Raw genomic sequence first — 20,980 nt, forward strand, 5'->3', positions numbered from 1 at the left:
AAAATAAAAAAGAATTTTCATTTTGTGCTCTGAGTCTTGAATAGCTGTCCACTTTTTCAGAGTGAACTTTCACCTGTTAGCACTTTTCTCTTCCCCTTTCTAAGGCTGTACCATGTTTTTGTTTTGTTTGTCTGTTTTTCTTTTTTTTTTTTTTAATGTTAAGTTACTCCACCTACAGTCAAACTCCAGTGTTTATCTTTGTTTTGGGCATGATTCCTCCCCTTTCCCTCCCTCCTGTGTCCTGCACCCACTGAACTCTGAACTCCTTCTTGGTCCCGGTGTTTTCCTGTCTCTCTACACAAACTGCTGTTGGCTGTGTTCTCCATGGAGCTCTGTTCCTAGCTGTTCTCTGACAAAGGGCTTGTTCTGTGTAGCACAGTTCTGGTCCTCTTTGTTCAGCCTCTGCCTTCAACCACTGAATCGCAAATATTCTCCAGCTGGGAATCAGACAAGGGCAGACATGAACCCAGAAGCCCAACAGGATGTTTCAGTTTCCCAGGGAATTCGCATGATGTTTTACATGGTGAAGCCCAATGAAACGTCATTCCAAACCCTGGAAGAGGTGCCTGATTATGTAAAGCAGGTGAGACTATATGGGAAGAGGCTACTGTTGCGTTTGTCTTAGTAAGAAGTATGTTAAACCCATCCTGGGGTTTTGTTCACATTTGTTCTTCAAATTATTAAATTCCAATAAAAATAATTCAGTTTTATAAAGGCATGGAGCCATATTAAAATTTCTACTTGAATTGAATTTCTGTACAATATCAAAGACCAGTTTCTCCTGTTAAACTCCTTTCCTTGGTTATGTCACTGCAAAATATGATAAAACTTTACAAAGTTTTCCTAGACACAGTGGTGTTAGAAATTTAGTTGTCAGAAGCTCAGTGTCAAATGGTTATATGACATCAGTAAACTCTGTAACAGTTTTGGTTTTAAAGGGCAAACTACCTCCCAGGAAACTATTTCCTCTTTAATTTGGTAGAGCAGTTCTGCAGAATGGATATAGAGCTGACGGAGTCCAACTCTGACTTCCTAAGTTTGAACTTCAACCAAGTTTTCTTTGAAATTCTGAAGTGTTCAGAGGCACTTTTTACTTCTGGTTCCTGGCTATGATTGCAAGTGGAAATATCCAGAATTAGAACTTGAATACCTAAGTTCCCCACCCTGTCAAAGTTGTTCCTATAACACTTACGAGTTCAGACCAGAAATAAGGAAAAAAAAAATGACATCAGACATTATGTTCTTGGGAGTTCAGTTTAGAAACCTTCAGCACTCATGACCAGCTTCCAAGTGAGTATAACCCATAACTTTTTCAGGATTTGATATTACTCCTTTCTGAGTTTTTAAGGACAAAATGTGATACTCCCATCTTTATAAATCATTATTTTTTGTATTATAACATCAAACTTTTTTCAGCATTTGTCATCCAGAATGGAGCCTAAAAATACTTATTATAGCACAGAGCTAAAACTGAGTGAATAAAACTTGAATGATGTTTTAAATACACATTTTAAACAATCATATTCTCTGAAATACTTGGAAGAAAATGTTTTGTTCCTACAGTTTCAATTTTGTCATTCCTGTAATTTTAATATGAAAAACTAGAAATATGTGTATCCTAAGTGAAGCCTTTTAACGAGAGTCTTAGTCATGGAGATAATAGACTTCTGATTATTGTGCTTATTTTAATTTTTTTTTTCTGGTCTAACTTGAAACCTATCCCTCCTAAGCTTATTATTTTCTTGACAGAATTATCATGGTTACATCTATGGTTATATTTCATTTCCAAATTGGATGATAGATTTTGAGCACCTGTTTAGTATATGTCTGAAATAATCAGATTTCTTTGCCTGTTGGGAGGAAGTGATCCTCTAGGATAAGTATATACCTTCTCCTGCTATGAGATGTCACCCTGGGCCTCCTACTTCTGGAATGACTAATCAGGAAATGTGGAAGAATTTTATACCAAGCACAATAGCATCTTTTTTGTGCCATTTCCTTTCCAGGCAACTCCATTTTTCATTTCCTTAATGCTTCTTGAACTGGCCGTCAGCTGGATTCTCAAAGGGAAGCCATCAGGTCGTTTGGATAATGCATTAACATCAATATCAGCCGGCATTTTTTCTCGGCTTCCAAGGTGAGTTAGTTGGTTAGCCATGCTAAATGAATAACCTGAAATTATCTAAGTAAGATGGAAGAGGAACCCACTGTATGGGGAGTTCGTCTGTTTTCACATATATACATATATTCTCAAAGTATCCAGTTGCTGTCATTATTTAAATTCTTGATATTTCATTTACCATGGATTTGTTTTTGTATTCATTTTTAAAGATCCTACTCTAAATGTTATTTATCTTGATTACCAAGTTTATTGCTGCCCCCTTAAATTTTGTGCCCAAGGTTAAGTGTTTCACTTGCCTTTGCCTAGTCTGATCCTGAGTTATATAGTCTAGTTATCTACTAGAAAATTAATTTTGCCTCAGCCAAATTCATGTGCTGTGCAATTTCTGGTACAGATACTCTCTAATAAAGATCACAGAAAGCTTTGAATCACTGCGTGGTCTCCCAAGTGGTCTCTAGTCCTCTCTCTAATACTATCTCATTTTCAACAAAACATTTCTATAATTTGGATCTGGTGAAAATTCTTCATAGGTTCCATATTGCCTAAGGATAAAGTTTGAATTTTTTTTTTTTTCCTGAACTGTAGAAGCCTTTGTCTATCTATGCTTACTTTTTCTCCCTTCATTCTCCTTACCCCTTTGCAATATTTGTTCCTTTCATACTCTACCACTTCCCATTGCTCAGATGTCATACATGCTTCCCTTTGCTTGGAAAGGGAAGCCATTACTGTGGCTAACTGATTCATTTCTCAGGTCTAAGGATAGACTTCTCTTGAAGAGTCACACTGTTCAGCAAATCTTCTCTGTCTTCCAACCCTACTTGAGGCATCACTTCACTGTGGTCCCATGGAATCTTGTGCTTACCCCAGTTGCAGAATTGTCACATGGCATTATGCTTACCTGTTATTTTACCCAGTCCTTCCTGATAGATTGCATGCAACTTGAGAGTAAGAGGGATCTTTCTTCATAATTTTAACCCCTATGCCTGGAATGATATCTGGTATATTCTAGATTTTTAAAAATTTAATATTTTTGTAGTGTTATGTTGGTAAGATTAGATGATGAAGGTACCAAACAGTGAATAATAAATGACCCACTACATTTTACAAAGAGTAAATTATAATGTAGGCAGAGGTAAAGCAATGCATGGGAGGCTCTTTAGTACATAAGGATTTGCCAAAGGGGCAGAAGGTGAATCTTCCCTTAGAACTCTGTGCTCTGCATTGCTGATGAATGTTCTCATTCCTACTTCCCACTCATTACCTCTTTTACTGTTTTAAGAGCTTTACTTCTGACCAGTGTTCATTGCTTTGGAATGTTTCTGAACCACCCAGTGGGAAACCAAGGTGGATTTTTTAAAAATAAAAACTTAAAGATATCTGAGAAAAGGTAGAATAATTTCATGTAATTGCATAAAATTGTTTAGATAGGGAGTAAACTTAAAGGAAAATTTCTTTCATAAATGTTACCATGGAAAAATAGGCTAATGGGTATAAAATAATAATAGTAATAATTCTGATAATCATCATAATAATAACTGAAAATCTGAAAATCTACTCATATGGTTGCACATTGCTGTCAGAACTAGAGGATAATATCCCAAGTTATTTGCAGTTAATTCCCCTAATATGCTAAATTGGAGTTTATAACTGTGCATAATTTTCTCTATTTCATGTCTCCTTTGATCAGACTTGAATAAGAAATACATTAAGCATACTGAGAGGATACATAGATTTGATTATTGAAAACTACCCAGTTGGTTACTGTAGTTTATTTTGAGGAAGTTAAGTGTACAGACTCATGGAAATCAGACAAGTGATGAACTAGAAGAATAAGTTGATAATTGAGAGGTGCCCTGCCCCACATTAGGGATCACATATTGTGTTGAGTTGGAATGAATTTATTAAGAACTCAAGGAAACATCAAGCTGACTCAATGCTTCAGCCTGACTTCTACTTTTTCAAGTTGGACTTTGGTCACAAGTGGAATTAGTTTATTCTCTTGCCATAACCTGATAACTACTAGAAATAGAAACTGCATCCTTAGCACAGTGTTTCTGTTCAGCAGTGTGATAAAAAGTTAACAGAGTTTTAACAGGTACCCCAGAACCAAATATATATGTGTGTATGTTTGCTATAAACAAACCCCCGATGCATAAGGGAGAAGGGAGAGAGGGAGAGCAATTCTAAATTTTGAAATGTGGATAATTTTGCAAGGGTTGCAAGGATTTGATCTTTTACAACCTTTTACCTAAAACATTTCAGCAAAGCAAATTATCTGAAAGAGAAATGTAAAAATATTTTCACTTATTTGTTCCTATTAAGCGTGTGCACATGCACACACACACACACACACACACACACACACAGAAGAAGAGAAGAAAAGCTGATCCACAGGATCCACTCTACTCAATCCTCTTTCAGTGAAAGACAGGAAGGGGGATTTAACAGAAACTCTTAAAACAATATTTCAGCATCAAGGGGAATCCTCGTGCAAATCATTAACAGCTGAAGGTTAGATTAACACGGCATTGATCATATCCTCTCCAAGGGACTAATTTCATTTTCTACAGCAACAACAGGGACTTTCCACATCCTTAAAATACATAATTGGGAGAAAAAATGGTACTATACCATTTGTTAATCTGCTTGTGAGGAATTGCACTTAGGATAATAATTCCAAGTAGGCATGTGGTCTCTGACGAAAGAAGTTGTAGAAATCAAAGTGAAACCATGAACATGTTTTTCCACTTTGCCCTTCATGTAATTGAAATGCTGTATGCAGACTTTGAGGGAAAATAATGTTTGTTTGAGGATCTCAATTTCATCATTACATAAAATTCAAAGTATCTTGAAGATTAGTAGCGTACTTAGCATATTGATAGAAAAGATACATACTGTGTCTTTCAACTATTTATGTAAGGGAAAATATTTATCATAGACAGGATTCTATCTTGTTTATAAGCCTGTCAGACAGACCATGACCTGTAATAAAAGTCCATCTGTCCTAAGATCCAGATTCTGGGCAGACCTGCATCTGTTTTGCTCTTCTGGAGTCTAGTAGGCAGACTCTTCCTCGTTAGGATCTAGTTCCAAAGTTATAGACAGATATTTTTATTTATCATAGTTAAATGAAGTGGAGCATATGTAGATAATCTGCTTTTCTATCAATTACTTGCATATGTGACTATAAAAATTAAGCTTAACCAAATACTTACTAAATCTACTTAAAAAATGTATCTAAAACTTGTGAAATATCCTGCTACTGACTAAAATGCTAATGAGTGAAAAATAATCACATCTTTTTTTTTCCTGCTTATTTAAGCAGAACTCAATTTCCAATTCTTCATTAGAAAACCAGGACCTCAATTTGTTACTTCCTTCCAATGTTTCTGCTTCCATAAATTGCATCCTCCCCAGAGAAATTTTATTCCCGATATAAATATCTACAGTATGTTTGTTTTTAATGGGTTCATTTAGTTTGTTGAAACAGCAGATTATAAATCAAATTGCAATAGGTTGAGGGATAATTTAAGTAGGTAAATTTTCAAATAAGTTGGGGACACTCCACTTTTAATACATATGGGTCCTTGCCAAATTTTAGTATGGAGCTAGCTCCACAATGTTGAACCATACATATGCACCGTTTTACAGGCCATGACTGCCACGGAATTTTCCATTCCTGACAAGAAAGTTTCAATTCATTTAAAAAAAAATTAAAGAGGAGGAAATTAAATTTCTTTAGGATACTTTGACTCCTTGGGGTGGGATTGGAGAATAAAGGAAAATTGTATACTGGGTTTTTATATTAGACCATAGTATCACAGGCAGTAGTGCCTTTGGCGATGTCAGACTACTAACAAATCAGTGCCTGTCATTCTGGATGAGGACCTTAATAATTAGTTATTCATTGTCCAAAATCAAGGATAAATGCATTTATGTAATGTTAATAATGGTATTTTATTATTAATATTAACATCTCAATGTAACTTTTTATTAACCCCCTCGGTGAAGAAAATATATTTTTAAAACTTACTGGTTTGTTCATGATATTTGCTACGGAGAATGCTTCATTTCCTCTTAACATTTACCTCAAACTTTATAAATATACTTTGTCTTTGTTGTGAATTGTGGAACTTCAGAGATTGCTATTAGACTAACCTTCCCTAAACATGCGAGCAAGCTTCCTTGTACTTACTCAATAGAGAAATGGAATTCTTAAGTAATTTACTTCTTGCATAGTAAAGAATGTAGCAAATTTGTTTCTTCCAAATTTGCCATATTGTATTTATAAAGGTCTATGGTTTTTGTGGTTGTCGTAAAAGGAAATTAAGTGATTACTTCGTCAATGTAACATCATTCACAGTAAGAAATAGCAGTACAGATGTTACCTGTCTTTAGGAGGTAGAGGTTACGTTATGTATTCTGTTAATACTGAGCAAAAATCAATATTCCACTAGATGGAGCAAAAGTGGCAGTAGCTTTACAGATAGGGCACATTCCTGAGCTAGGTTTAAGAGATTTTGAAATAAATAAACAACAAAATTTCTTGGAAAAATCAGTATCTAATCGTTCAGCTGTATTTGTTTATAACTTCATGAAGCTTGTAAGGAGATTAGAATGATCCTATTCAAATATTCGTTTATTTTCTAATTTATAAGACAGGATTATTAGGAAAAAAAGATGTCCTACTGATTTTCTTCATTTTTGTGATATCTGGCCAAATCAGACAGTACACACAGCTCTAATGACAGTAATGAAATAGTAAAAATTGGCATATATCCAGGAGTACTGAGTAAAAAATTTCACTTCGAAAGTCACTTTGAAATTTTAAGTTTACAATAAGAGCATTACATCAAATTTCACTTGATAAATGATTAGAGCATGGGAGTATTTGAGAATTAGAGAATTTTAGGGCCAAATTTTCTCATATCTTAAATTAACACTGAGATTCTGAAGAGTGGACAACATGTTCAAAGTTAACTTTCTGCTTTTGGTGATGGGTACATTCATACTTAGATGACTTTGAGAACTGCAGAGATTTGTAATTCTCAATCTTCCATTAATATTTATTCCAATGAACTGATCATTTTTAAGTCTCAACTTTATAAATTATAATTTATGAACTAACTTCATCTTTTTAAAAACATCACAATCAGTCCAGGGATAGCAATTTAGTACCTTGCCAGATTTTACAGTAACTAAACATTGGCAGGATAATTTTCTAGTTTTGAGAGAAATGTTAGTAAAGGGCTACCTTTCTTTTACCAAAGACTTACCACAGATGCAAGAGAAAGTAACTATTTGAGGAGAAATTATGAAGAAGAAAGACAATGGGAGGAAAGCCTCTATAATACAGATTGTTGATTAGAGGATTCTCATGCCTCCTTATATTTAGGCCATTTTCTTTGTCTTGCATTCAAAGTTATTGAGTAAAAAGGATCTAGTATTTTATTACACAGAGTCCCTCTGCCTCCCAAAATTTCATCTCCACATGATAAAATAAGCTCACTACATTCATACATATTACATACGTCTCTTCCCACAGGATGGAGTTTAGAGAGTTGAAGTCTGAATTCCACAGAGTCATATGCTGGGGGTCAGGGCTGGGAGAGGATGGAGGAATTGGGAAGAAAAAGAGGAAGGAGCTTTGGTTTATGATTCAGGGTCTGGTGGGAACATTTTTGAAAATGTAGGTGCTATTTCCTGCAATCAAGGGCTTTCCAAAGCTTGATAATCATTTCCCAGATGTATCCCTTTGCTGAATCGTTTTTAGTTGTGGGTACTCCATGGCTGTTTTTTCCCATTTATGATGGAAGAGGATCATATTCATCTTGCTGATAGAAAGCAGGGAATTTAACTCCCACAGCTTTTCCCCTCTTTCCCTTTGCTTTGGGGAAGGTTTGGCTTCTTGCTAAAGTGTGAAAAAAAAAGTCTTGACTGTAGTATGTCAGGCATATTTCAGCTCGATTTGTGTCAACCCTAATAAGTAAGTTGACAGAGTAATGAATTGGGTGTCTGCTCAAGACCTGGCACCTGTACAGGAAATAAAAAAGTATTTCAATTGCAGGCAGGTTCTCTTTGTTTTGTAAGTGGAAGTTTTCCAGGGACCCTCTTTTATTAAATCTTAGTATCTTTAAAGCCTATTTCAATTGTCCGTGGAACTGAGAAAGGAGATAGCACCTTTTAAAAAAAGATTCTGAATGGATGGAACATTGATGAGACAGGTGATTATGAGTGCCCTGTTCACCAGTGTGTCCTCCTAGTCTTGTGTTGTACCAGCAGGCTCTTAATCTGAACTTATTGAATGATTCAGTGAACCCATAAATGGATCTGCTTTAACAGCATGTACTAAAGCTTAAGTAAAAAGCTATAGATTATTTCAACGTTCTGTTGTACCTTCTGAGTTTTATTTTATTTTTTTCTTTCTGGATCAATCTTTTTTAAAAGGGTTATTGAGTGGGACAATTCTGTCCTTCAAGAGATATTTAGACATTTAATTATAATAACTAGTTTGAAGGGCTCTATCTAGTAAATAGAAATCCAGGGGTGCAGCTGGGTGGCTCAGTCAATTAAGCATCTGACTCTTGGCTTCAGCTCAGGTCATGATTTCAGGTGGTGGGATTAGCCCTCCATCAAGCTCTGTGTTCAGTGAGGAGTCTGCTTGGACTTCTTTCTCTCTCATTCCCTCTGCCCTCCCCACTCCCTTTCTCTCTCTCTCTCCCTCTAAAATAAATAAATATTAAAAAAAAAAAAAAAAGGAGACCCAGGGATGCTGTTGAGCATTCTACAATTCACAGGACAAGCCCTCACAACAAAGAATTATGTGGCCCAAACAGGAATAATACCAAAGTTTAGAATCCCTATTTTAGAAAAAATTATTAGATTTAACCAAACAAAATTGATATTATTCACCATTTTTTTACCTAAAAGTTGAATTTTTTATGGTTAGTCCTCTATTAATGGATAATAGGGAGCAATTTTAAGATTTCATAATTTGAGTAACTCCAGCGAACAGGCCCCGACAACAAAGAACAATCTTGAATAAATGTCAGCAATGACACTGTTAAGAAGCCATTGTCTAAATATATAAAAGTTGCCAACCAAGCTGACATGCTTTAAGATAAAATTTGTTCTATCCCCCACCTTGATAAATGTTGTGTATTAGTTTGTCATGATTGCAAATCTGCTTGTGAAGTTGCTTTGATATAAGAGTAAATTTCTTTACATTGAGGAAGCCTTGTCAGGACAGTGTCATTATAATTGCTGTGCTACTGAGTGCTTTCAATTTTTTTTTTAAAAGATTTTATTTATTTATCAGAGAGAGAGAGCAAGCACAGGCAGACAGAGGCAGAGGGAGAAGCAGGCTCCCTGCCGAGCAAGGAGCCTGATGCGGGACTCGATCCCAGGACGCTGGGATCATGACCCGAGCCGAAGGCAGCTGCTTAACCAACTGAGCCACCCAGGCGTCCCTACTGAGTGCTTTCAATATAAACATGTGATATAACAGATATGTAAACCTTAACTATCAAGAATTTGTGAGGACTTAAAGTCCTTTAAGAAGGAGAAATGAGAAAGAAAGGAGAAATAAGAAGGAGAACATAAAGAAAATCTTCAGCTTGCACAAGGCTACTTTTTGCTGACCTAAATCTCTCACTGAAGACCATGGAACATTTGCTCCTGCCATGGTGAGGCTACTCTTTGCTGGCAGTGGTAGAATCTGCAGCGGCTCCATAAGAGAAATCATCTTGCCTACCAACACTGGTGCCTTTGTTCTGCCAGCACTAGCTAGCAACAGGGACTTTCAATTTGTGCTGGCAGCTAGACATCAACTCATGGTTGCCTCCGCTCATTCTTCCAAGAATCAACCCATAGAAAGGTTTCACTAAATCTGGACTTTCTTTCTTCCATCTCCCCTTTGCTTAAAACAATAGGTCTAATTAATCTATCACTGGTTTGGAGTTTTTATTTCTTTATTGACTTATTAAAAAGCATGATCCCGTATGCTACTGGCTTGTGAAATATTATTATTATAAATTATAATTCCCACAGTAACCTACCTTAAATAAATTATTAGCAAAGACAGTCGCTGAGCATAATTTGCCATAAAGACAATAATAAATAACATTGATAACGAATTGGATTCCTCAGAGTTCCAGAACAGTGTGGGAGCCCCTGGCCCACAGCCTGTTCTATCTCATGACAGACCCCAAACACTTATATGTGAACATTCCAGGATGCTTGTCCTAGTTATATCTGCATATCTAAAAACCAAGGATTACATTGTCATGTCTAGTTTACATACCTGCATAGGTTGGCTCTGTGGAGGACTGGACCAGGAAGGAGGCCCATGTAGGTCCTACAAGCAGCTCAGAGCCCTTTGATAGGGATTCTGAAATATCCAGGGCATGGTCTGGGTTGTGACAGGAGTTCTGCCTAGGCATTTCCATTTGGTCAAGACTCTCACTCAGGGACAAAACTGCTTTTTCTAGCCATATAATTGTTGGAGAAGATCATTGAGAGAATGTGTCCACTGGATGATCCTTATACTTGGACTCGGGCAATCAGTCTCCTTATCTTCTCCCATGTCCTTGGAATGTATATTCTGTACTCTTCCCTCACTAGCTGCTGTTTTAAGGATGAAGCCTAAGAGAGAGTAAGGTGTTGAGATTGTCTGGACTGAATATATGACTAGCAGGCAGGTATAGAGATCTATTTACCTTGAGGCTGCCCAAGCCCAGCCTTCTGTGTAAGTTTCCTTGCTTATTAAAACTACCACCCACCATTCTGGAGTGGTTTGCCTTTTTCTTTGGTTTCTCTTTACTCTCCATATAGAGGGGCCAGCTTAAGAACCAACAATTATAAAATATTGAAAATTGGATTTTAAGATCTGATAATGTGTAGTCCTTTTAAAAAATGTAGGCATTTGACATTTCTATTCATTATTTGTATTGCTATTGTGAAGTAACACAGCATTTTATATTACAGATTAATAACTTGAGGCAGTCAACACATGAGACAACTTTAACATTATTACATCATAGTTATAGTCATATCATAAGGTCAAAAGTAGATTAAAATTAAAGGCTCATAACTTCAAAAGACTCAGTTACGTGCTAATTCATAGATACTCACTATGTAGAGGGCAATACTTCTAAAATGGTGAATTGTAATAATAGACTAATTTGAGTTTCTTCTTTAGCTTTTATTTAAAATTAGAATGTTTAGCAATTTCATCATTTGCTCATGGTCTATAAATGAATCTTTATTAAACAGAATGATTAATTTATTTTACACTTTAAAAAAAAGATTTTATTTATTTATTTGAGAGAAAGAGTGTGTGAGAGAGCTGAGAGGCGAGAAGGTCAGAGGGAGAAGTGGACTCCCTGTGGAGCTGGGAGCCCGATGTGGGACTTGATCCAGGGACTCGGGGATCATGACCTGAGCTGAAGGCAGTTGCTTAACCAACTGAGCCACCCAGGTACCCTATTTTACCCATTAATGATAAATATAAAAGAAAAAGTCCATTTAACTAAACTTATAGAAGTGATGAATGATTATTTTTAGTTTAAACTTAAATTTGATCACAGATAATTTCAAGAGAAAATGCTACACTTAATAAAACTAAAGTATATGATGTATTTTTGAGGAAGTTCTTGAAATAATAATGTATAGAAACTTGGTAGCATAGGTGATAATACATATTCTGGTGTCTGCATTTTAAAAACAATTACTTCTTTTAACTAGTTTTGAAAAAAATTTTTTTTAAAGATTTAATTTATTTGAGAGAGAGAGAGAGTATGTGAGAGATAGAATAAGTAGAGAGGAAAGGCAGAGCGAGTGGGTGAAGCCGACTCCACTGAGCAGGGAGCCCAGCGCAGGGCTCCATTCCAGCACTGTGGGATTATAACCTGAGCCGCAGGCAGACGCTTAACCAACTGAGCCACCCAGGCATCCCTAAAAAAGCGGTTTTAAAAAATAGATGTCTAGTTGACATGTAGTGTTTTATATTTGCTTCAGATGTGTCACATAGTGATTGTGTAGTTCTGTAGATCATGCAGTGCCTACCGTGATAAGTGTAGTTACCATCTATCTCCATACAGTTATTACAGTATTATTGACTGTATTTCCTATGCTGTAGTTTTCATCCCCCTGACTTATTTATTTTATAACTAAAAGTTTATACCTCTCAATCCCCTTTACCTTCACCTATTTCACCCCCCACTCCCTCACAACCAATGGTTTGTTTTCTGTATTTATGAATCTTTTTAAAATTTTTTGTTTGCTTATTTGGTTTTTTAGATTCCACGTATAAGCAAAATAATGTAGTATTTGTCTTTTTCTATCTAATTCATTAAGCATTGTCCCCTCTAGGTCTATCTGTGTTGTCCCAAATGGCAAGATTCTATTCTTTTTATTGTGCTGTAATAGTCCATTGTATGTATTTGCCACAATTAAAAAAATTTTTAATTTATTTATTTGAGAGAGACAGCACAGAGAGAGAGAGAGCACTTAGGTGGAGTGGGGACGGGCAAAGGGAGAGGGAGAACCTGACTACGCATTAAGTAGGTAGCCCCATGCAGGGCTCAATTCCAGGACCTTGGGATTATGACCTGAGCCAAAGGCATATGCTTAACCAACTGAGCCAGCCAGGTGTCCCTGTGTAGCACATCATGTTTATCCATTCACTGTTGATGTACACCTAGGTTGTTTCCATATCTTTTCTATTGAAAGTAAAACTGCAGTAAACAAAAGGATACATATATGTTTTCAGATTACCGTTTTCATTTTCTTTGGTGCGTTTCCAACAATGGACTTACTAGATCGTATGGAATTTCCATTTTTAATTTTTTGAAGAGGCTCCATACTTTGTTTTACAGGGGCTGTACCAAATTACATTATGTCAATACTACATGAAGGTTCCCTTTTCTCCACATCCTCGCCAGTACCAATTGTTTCTTGTCTTCTCAACAATATCAGTCTGAGGGATGCCTGCGTGCTTCAGTTGGTTAAGCATCTGCCTTCAGCTTGGGTCATGATCCCAGCGTTCTGGGATCAAGCCCTATGTCCACATGGGTCTCCTTGCTCAGCAGGGAACCTGCTTCTCCCTCTACCTGCTGCTCCCCCTGTTTGTACTCTCTCTCTCTCTCTGACAAATAGATAAGTAAAGTCCTCAAGAAAAAAAATAATAATAGTACTCTGGTGTAATGCGATACCTATTGTGCTAAGTAGGTTTTTATAATTTCTTTCTAAGAAAACATTATTCCCTTATATCTTGAGAGTTGTAATTTATATTACTATAAGAATCATTGAAATGCTATGAAAGTCCAACTTGTGATCTTAACTATAATATCTAAAAACATAAAAGTATGTGTATATGTGTATGTGAAAAAGAAAGAAGGAGGGAATAGAGAGAAATAGAGAATAGTTAACCAGAAGCAACTTTAGTCTAAAGGCAAATTTTATGAGAGTAACATATTTTAAGGGAGTTGGCATTTCTAAAGTCCCCTTTAAACTTTATACCTTTTATGCTTCCTTTAAAAAGCACTCTTATTGTACTCTTTATTAAGATGTGGAAATGAAAGTCACAGAAAATAAGTTGTAGTTTTGTCATATTTATGTTGTATGGCTTCAATGGAATTATTTTAAGAGACATTTAAAAAAGGAATGGCATCCTAAATTCTATGAAACTGAGTGTAAATAGTTGGCATCCATGATAACTATGAGGCAGCATGTGAAATTGGGCCTTTTAAAAGGCATGATAGAACAGTGAGAAAAAAAAGAAGATAGAAAGAATTTTATTTTTGTATTTGAATACCCTAAGTTTTTAAAAAAGATTTTATTTATTTATTTGACAGAGATCACAAGTAGGCAGAGAGGCAGGCAGAGAGGTAGGGGGGAAGCAGGCTCCCCACTGAGCAGAGCGACCCATGCGGGGCTCAATCCCAGGACCCTGGGATCATGACCTGAGCTGAAGGCAGAGGCTTTAACCCATTGAACCACCAGGTGCCCAAATACCCTAATTTTTAAATGTTACCTAAAATGTTTTAACATGGTTTTACACTTAAAATGTGGTATAATCATTGTGTGTGAATTTTATTTTTCTAGCTTGTTTTCTAGGAGCCTCGAACTGACCACTTACATTTATATCTGGGAGAACTATAGGCTCATCAGTTTGCCTTGGCATTCTCCGTGGACTTGGTATTTAACTTTCTTAGGAGTTGATTTTGGCTACTACTGGTTCCATCGCATGGCCCATGGTAAGTTGAAAATCAAGGTTTTATTGATAATGCCTGTTGAATTGTGTTTTAGTCATAGTAGGTATTCAATAAATATTGAATGAATGAATAAATGAATAACATGGCTTATTTTATAGCATACAAAGATTAATGGTGAAAGTTGAGTTTAAAATTTAAGTGGAAACAATCTGGTCATTTTTGAAAAAAAGTGCAATTATTAGAATACATTTTTCACACCACTTATATCTAACTCGTAAAAAAGTTGAGAAAGGGATGGCTGTAACATTACTTTTTAATATACTGCCTTCCATTTTTCTTATTATGACATGCTTGGAAGAGTCTCCAGACTCTTTCACGTAATACAAGACTTCATATCACAATTATCAGTGATCATTCAGAAGAGCTCTGAATCCCAGGTAATGTGTGCTGTCATACATAAGCTAGAGTCAAGTTCTTGGCAGTAATTCCACATAAAAATGAAAATGCAATCATCTAGGCACTAACCATAATGCATTTCAGTATTGCCATAGTTTTGCAAAATTTCTCATCTAATTCAAAGCCCTCTTATGGTACTGGTTCACTGAATCTACTTTTTGGGACTCTTGGCTGTACGTTCCAAAGAAATGTTTTGTTATGAAAAGGGAAGTGGAAGAACAGAAAACAGTCTAAACCTCTGTAGGGCTAAGTAGAGGTTGGAGAATGATTGTAAAGGTAAGGGGAGCAAATGGTCTCTCAGGAGGAAGAAGGCATGCAAAAGCATTTCTGAAGGGAAATGAAGGAAAGTGCTAATTTTGAAAACGTACCGAAGAGTAGAACTGAGCATTTCAGTGGGTGGTTGGGTTGAGTGGGTGGGGAGGAAGGAAGGAAAAGGAAGAAATCTGGAATAATAATAAAAACTAAATGGGAGATGCAATAAGAGACCTGAAATCAGGGTGAATAACCGAGCAATGTGTGTAGGAGTATGGTGACCAAACATCCTTCCTCAAAGAGGATGAAGGAAATAGGAGCAACATAGGCAAACATTATGCTTAAGGCAGTGAAATTTTAAATGCAGCATTATTTTTGTTAAGTACTTTGAACATGTACATATAATGAAACTGTCACGAATGTTAATTCATTAAAACAATTTGAAGGGAACATACAAACTAGAAAAAAGTTACTTACTTTGTGTGTGTGTGATAACCTTTGTCTTGGAAAATAATAGGTCAGCCCCTGACATCATTTCCTTGAGTATAAATGCAAGAGGATACTCCCAAATTGAACATGACTAGGAATAAAATATGGTCATGTAGTAAACTTTGTATTTTATTTCAAAATAGTAGTTTTCCTCTGTAAAATAAACCCATTGGCAAGCTTCCTCATTTTCTATGCAGCAAATGGGTAATGTAGAAAGCATACATCGTATTATTTAATTTCTAAGACCACACTGTCCTGTACTCATATGTTTGCGTGGGAAATCTGCAAATTCGCTTAATCTTTAAAAGCCCATTATAAGAGGAAACAAAGAACCAACAAAAATATTACCAAGTATAAAACTTTTAAAAATATGTTGATTGTTAAGTGCTCTCAGTTAGGGAAGAGCAATAAAGTAAAATAATACATTAAATACATGGAATCCGGGCTGTTTAAAGTATGCTTCCCATTAGAAAACTTTGAACGAATTCCAGTGGAGGCAGGCATTAAAAAAAATCTGAGAACCTTCTGGAAAAACACTCACCACCTTGAGGCTATGAAGTCTAATCTAAGTTCAAAGGCTTTTGACTTGTGAAGGAAAGCTCATAGGAAAAAAATAAATTAGTAGTTGAATGTGTCAACCTTCAATAAGATAGCTGACTTTTAAATATTATGTGATAATGTAAAATATTAAAATGGATTTTTAGAAATCTAGAAATACACAGGAGTAAGAAAAACTTATAATACCAAATTTCTTAAGCCTCTTGGGTTACTATGCTCATACTGATTAATTAGTCAAATTTATGTAACTGAAGTTTAGAAGTTTGAGGACTTCTAAATTCTAATGTTGTCATAAAATATAATAAGAAAAAGCCCTCTTTTCCTACTTAATGTGTTACTTTCTTTTCACTACTTGCAATAAAATAGTAAATTAAAAATGCATTCCATATTTGTTGATATGTTAAATGCTATGAGTTTTGAAGAAACAATATATACTTTTTATTTTTACATGTATATAATCTATTTCTTTAATAGCCCAAATTACTTTTAGAGTTTTTGTTGTTGTTTTGTTGTTATTAATTTGCTTTGCATAAATGGAAAATTTTCTCACATTAAGGGTATGGAAAAGAGTTAATTCTCAAAAACTTGAATTTGATTTCTATTCCTGTACAAAAGAACAGAAGGATATTTGAGTCTCTTATGTTATCTAAATTTCATTCCCTTTTCCTCTGTGATGATGAGAAGTGAATTGCTAATTATGGTAAACTTACAGAAAAAGAGAGGAACACAAAAATTTCTATAGAGTGCCTTGACGTCATTAGAAAGAAATGTAAAATGACAAATTTAAATAGGTCTTAAATTAAAGGAGCTTCTGGCACACTTGGTCTCCAGTACAAAAAGATGCATTATTTATCTGTCTTTCCTATTAGTTATACTAACCATGTAAAAAATCGAGTAAAGGTTTTTAAGGGGACACTTAAAATGTAAATGATTACTACTTAGCAGGAGCAAGAATGAGCTTTCCAGAGTGCTGGTCATGAACTTTACCTTGTCTTGGGTGGTGGCTATACATGAGTGCATGTACTTGTAAGAAATATGTTAAGTTGTGTACTTAAAATTTACATACTTTATTTAATTTATCATACTTTATTCAGAAAAAAAGTTAAATTAGTAAGCAATCCCACCTGTATGATTTCTTAGTGAATAGTTTGAAGTCAGAGTGATACAATGGTTAACGTAATTCAGAAATAAGAACCAAGAAATTATTATTTGTGAATAAGCATAAATACCAGAGGTGGATCCTACAGATGTTTCTCCTTTGCAAGCTCACTTGATGTTAGACTTTGTCAACTTAAAAGATTGGAGGGATACTACAGAGCCAGAACAGCAGGGACTTTGTTCCATGTCCAGAGTGCTGTTTTTCATGTGGCACTTAGCAGATTGGTGCCCAGGGATCTTGGTAGTATTCACCCCATGGTTTAGTTATAGCCTATAACTTTTGGTAAGATCCTCTGCCCTCCAGGGGACCACATCAGAGGACTGCCTGTAATATACACCCTCTGGGGTCTGTATACTCTAGCAAGTCTTTCTGTCTCCACTAGAGTTCCTGTGGTAGCCACAACCTCTCCAAAGATGTCTGACTCTTAGACTTGGCAGTTAGCGGGGAAAGGAGATTTTCCTAAATTTATACATGCCTGCTTTGTTCATTCTTTCTTAGCTCCATAGGAAATAACTGTGTTCATAGGTGCTACTTCTGTACCACTGAACTACTCCCTGTTTCTTTCTTTTAGTAGTTAACTTGTTTTTTTAATCAATTCTTTATATTAACTCTTTATATTAATTCTATTATTATAATAATTATTATATTAATTATTATTATATTAATATATTATATTAACTCTTTATATTAATTCTTTTATCAATTCTTTATATTAACTTTCTCTTTTTCAAATTACTGGTGGGTTTTGTCTCCTGATTAGACTCTGACTGATAAAGCCAATCTCCCCACATATTATATAGGGTTGCAAATTGAAGTTTACCCTGACTATACCTTTAATATTCCATTCTGAGGCATTGATTACATACTTAGGCTATAATACAATTTAGTTCATTTCTGAAATAAGGATGTTCATCTGTAAAATTGCTATAATAAGAATCTATAAAGTCCCCTCAAACTCTCATTCTTTTACTGAGCAAGTAAACGGTATAGTTGTTTCTCTTTGTCACTTTCTGTATCTAAACAAGGTGAGTGATCATAATTTTTGTGTAATTAATTACATTCATTCCTGCAGTTTTATTGTAATTAAGTGGACCTCTGTGGATGACTTCTTAAACTTCAGGGTTTTTTCATTCCTTTGTGACTTTTAACAGAAGTTGAATTTAGACCATCTTCACTTCTACCACTGTTTATAAAATAAGTAGATGTATTGATTAAAAATAATTTTAATTTCTGATAGTGAGGACTATGGTCTCTATTGGAGAATAGGTGATTAAATTCAGCTACATTTATGATTCTTTATTAAAAAAATACTAGAGCATACCTAATTTTATGTAGTTATTTGCTATATATTATAATTCACTATTTTGAAAACACAGTGTGATTTCAGGCGTATTGGATCACTGAGGGTGATGTCCAGTGTGCACTGGGCTAAGTAAAAGTACTTCCTCTCACTTCTTCCCATGATTTATTACTTTATCTCAGTCCTTGGAGTCATCATCATTCAGAATATCCATGGGGGAAGCCTTGGAATTCCCATCAACTTACCTAAGACCCCCAGTTTCTCATCATTACTTTCTACTAAAAAACATCTCATCTATATCAACCATTTTCCTCTGAGTTCATTTTAATGAAAGACGCAGTCCTCTGCTTCTGATACTAAACGTTTGTCCATAGAAGCACTTAAAATATACTGAAATATTACCAGTACTCCCCCTCAGAAAGACCCATTTGAAGGAGCCTTCCTCTTAGAAATAGCTTATTTTTATCACTGGCATTTGTGGTCACCGTTAAAACCATGGTCTGAACTTCCTTTGATGTACTTAGATTCTGTATGTAAGTGATACATGAAGAACACATTTGAAACACAGATTTGGGCCCTCATCCAGGTGCTGAAAGTATGAATGCATTGAGATATCAAAGAGGCAAGTCATATACTTGATAATAAAGAATAAGAGTCTCAAGAATCTCCATTAGCCTATTTTTGAACATTGATACTTAAGTGTGGACATATTTCCAGGACACATATCCAAGAATAGTTGGGAGCATTAGAGGATAGCTACGGTAATATTTTTCAGGATTAAAAAGCTGTGAAATGAGTAATCAGAATGCAACTCAAGGTTAAAGAGGGAGTAGAGATTAACTTACAAGCTTTGGTCTCCTTCTGATGCTGCTTGAGACAGACAATGTGCCCTGTGTGCTAACTTAGTGCCAGGACTTTAGTACACTTGCCTCTCATATAACAGAGAGAGGATTGAAATTTGTTTCAAGAAATATAGGCATGTAACTGTAGTACAGCTATTTACCACACATATAACCTTGGGATTAACTTCTCTGAGACAGATTTTACTGGTTTTATTTACCTCTCAGTTTTGTGGCTTTTCTTTTCTACTTTTTGTTGTTGTTGTAATTTTATTTTATTTTTTTCAGTGTTCCAAGATTCATTGCTCATGCACCACACCCAGTGCTCCATGCAATACGTGCCCTCCTTAATACCCACCACCAGTCTTACCCAACCCCTACACCCCTCCCCTCCAAAACCCTCAGTTTGTTTCTCAGTCCACAGTCTCTCATGGTTTGTCTCCCCCTCTGATTTCCCCCATCTCACTTCTCCTCTCCATCTCCCAATGTCCTCCGTGTTATTCCTCACACTCCACAAGTAAGTGAAACCATATGATACTTGACTCTCTCTGCTTGACTTATTTCACTCAGCGTAATCTCTTCCAGTCCCATCCATGGTGATATACAAGTTGGGAAGTCATCCTTTCTGATGGAGGCATAATACTCCATTGTATATATGGACCATATCTTCTTTATCCATTCGTCCATCGAAGGGCATCTAGGTTCTTTCCACAGTTTGGCGACTGTGGCCATTGCTTCTTGAACACTGGGGTACAGATGGCCCTTCTTTTCACTACATCTGTATCTTTAGGGTAAATACCCTGAAGTGGAAGTGCAGGGTCACAGGGCAGCTCTATTTTTAATTTCTTAAGGAATCTCCACACTGTTTTCCAAAGTGGCTGCACCACCTTGCATTCCCACCAACAGCGGAAGAGGGTTCCCCTTTCTCCACATCCTCTCCAACACTTGTTGTTTACTGTCTTGTTAATTTTAGCCATTCTAACTGGTGTAAGGTGGTATGTGTAATGTGGTTTTTATTTGAATCTCCACCATTGATGGCTAATGATGATGAACATTCTTTCATGTGTCTGTTAGCCATTTGTATGTCTTCTTGGAGAAGTGTCCATTATGTCTCCTTCCCATTTTTTGACATGATTACCTGTTTTGTGTGTGTCGAGTTTGAGGAATTCTTTATAGATCTTGGATATCAGCGCTTTGTCTGTAGTGTCATTTGCGAATATCTTCTCCCATTCCGTGGGATGCCTCTTTGTTTTGTTGACTATTTCCTTTGCTGTGCAGAAGCTTTTGTTCTTGATGAAGTTCCAAAAGTTCATTTTCGCTTTTGTTTCCTTTGCCTTTGGAGACATGTCTTGAAAGAAGTTGCTGTGGCCGATGTCAAAGAGGCTACTGTCTGTGTTCTCTTCTAGGATTTTGATAGATTCCTGCCTCACATTGAGGTCTTTTATCCATTTGAGTTTATCTTTGTGTATGGTGTAAGAGAATGGTCGAGCTTCATTCTTCTATATGTAGCTGTCCAATTTTCCCAGCACCATTTATTGAAGAGACTGTCTTTTTTCCACTGGATATTTTTTCCTGCTTTGTTGAAGGTTA

General features: G+C 35.9%; 1 protein-coding gene across 3 annotated transcripts in view; it reads left to right on the plus strand.

The window, feature by feature from the left end:
• The first annotated feature begins 280 nt into the window (after window positions 1–280).
• The window catches only part of AGMO (alkylglycerol monooxygenase), a 349,068-nt gene continuing 328,368 nt past the window's right edge, over window positions 281–20,980 (plus strand). For 2 of the 3 annotated variants that reach the window (XM_059395717.1, XM_059395720.1), the window contains exons 1-3: window positions 281–583; window positions 2,007–2,137; window positions 14,228–14,379. In XM_059395717.1, the coding sequence (XP_059251700.1) occupies window positions 461–583; window positions 2,007–2,137; window positions 14,228–14,379 (406 nt within the window). In that variant the 5' untranslated portion in view covers window positions 281–460. Of the gene's footprint in view, window positions 584–1,244; window positions 1,291–2,006; window positions 2,138–14,227; window positions 14,380–20,980 lie in introns of those variants that run through there. The other variant, XM_059395719.1, reaches the window with a different exon arrangement.

Source organism: Mustela nigripes, chromosome 4 (assembly GCF_022355385.1).
Source record: "Mustela nigripes isolate SB6536 chromosome 4, MUSNIG.SB6536, whole genome shotgun sequence".
In the NCBI taxonomy this organism is placed as follows: domain Eukaryota; kingdom Metazoa; phylum Chordata; class Mammalia; order Carnivora; family Mustelidae; genus Mustela; species Mustela nigripes.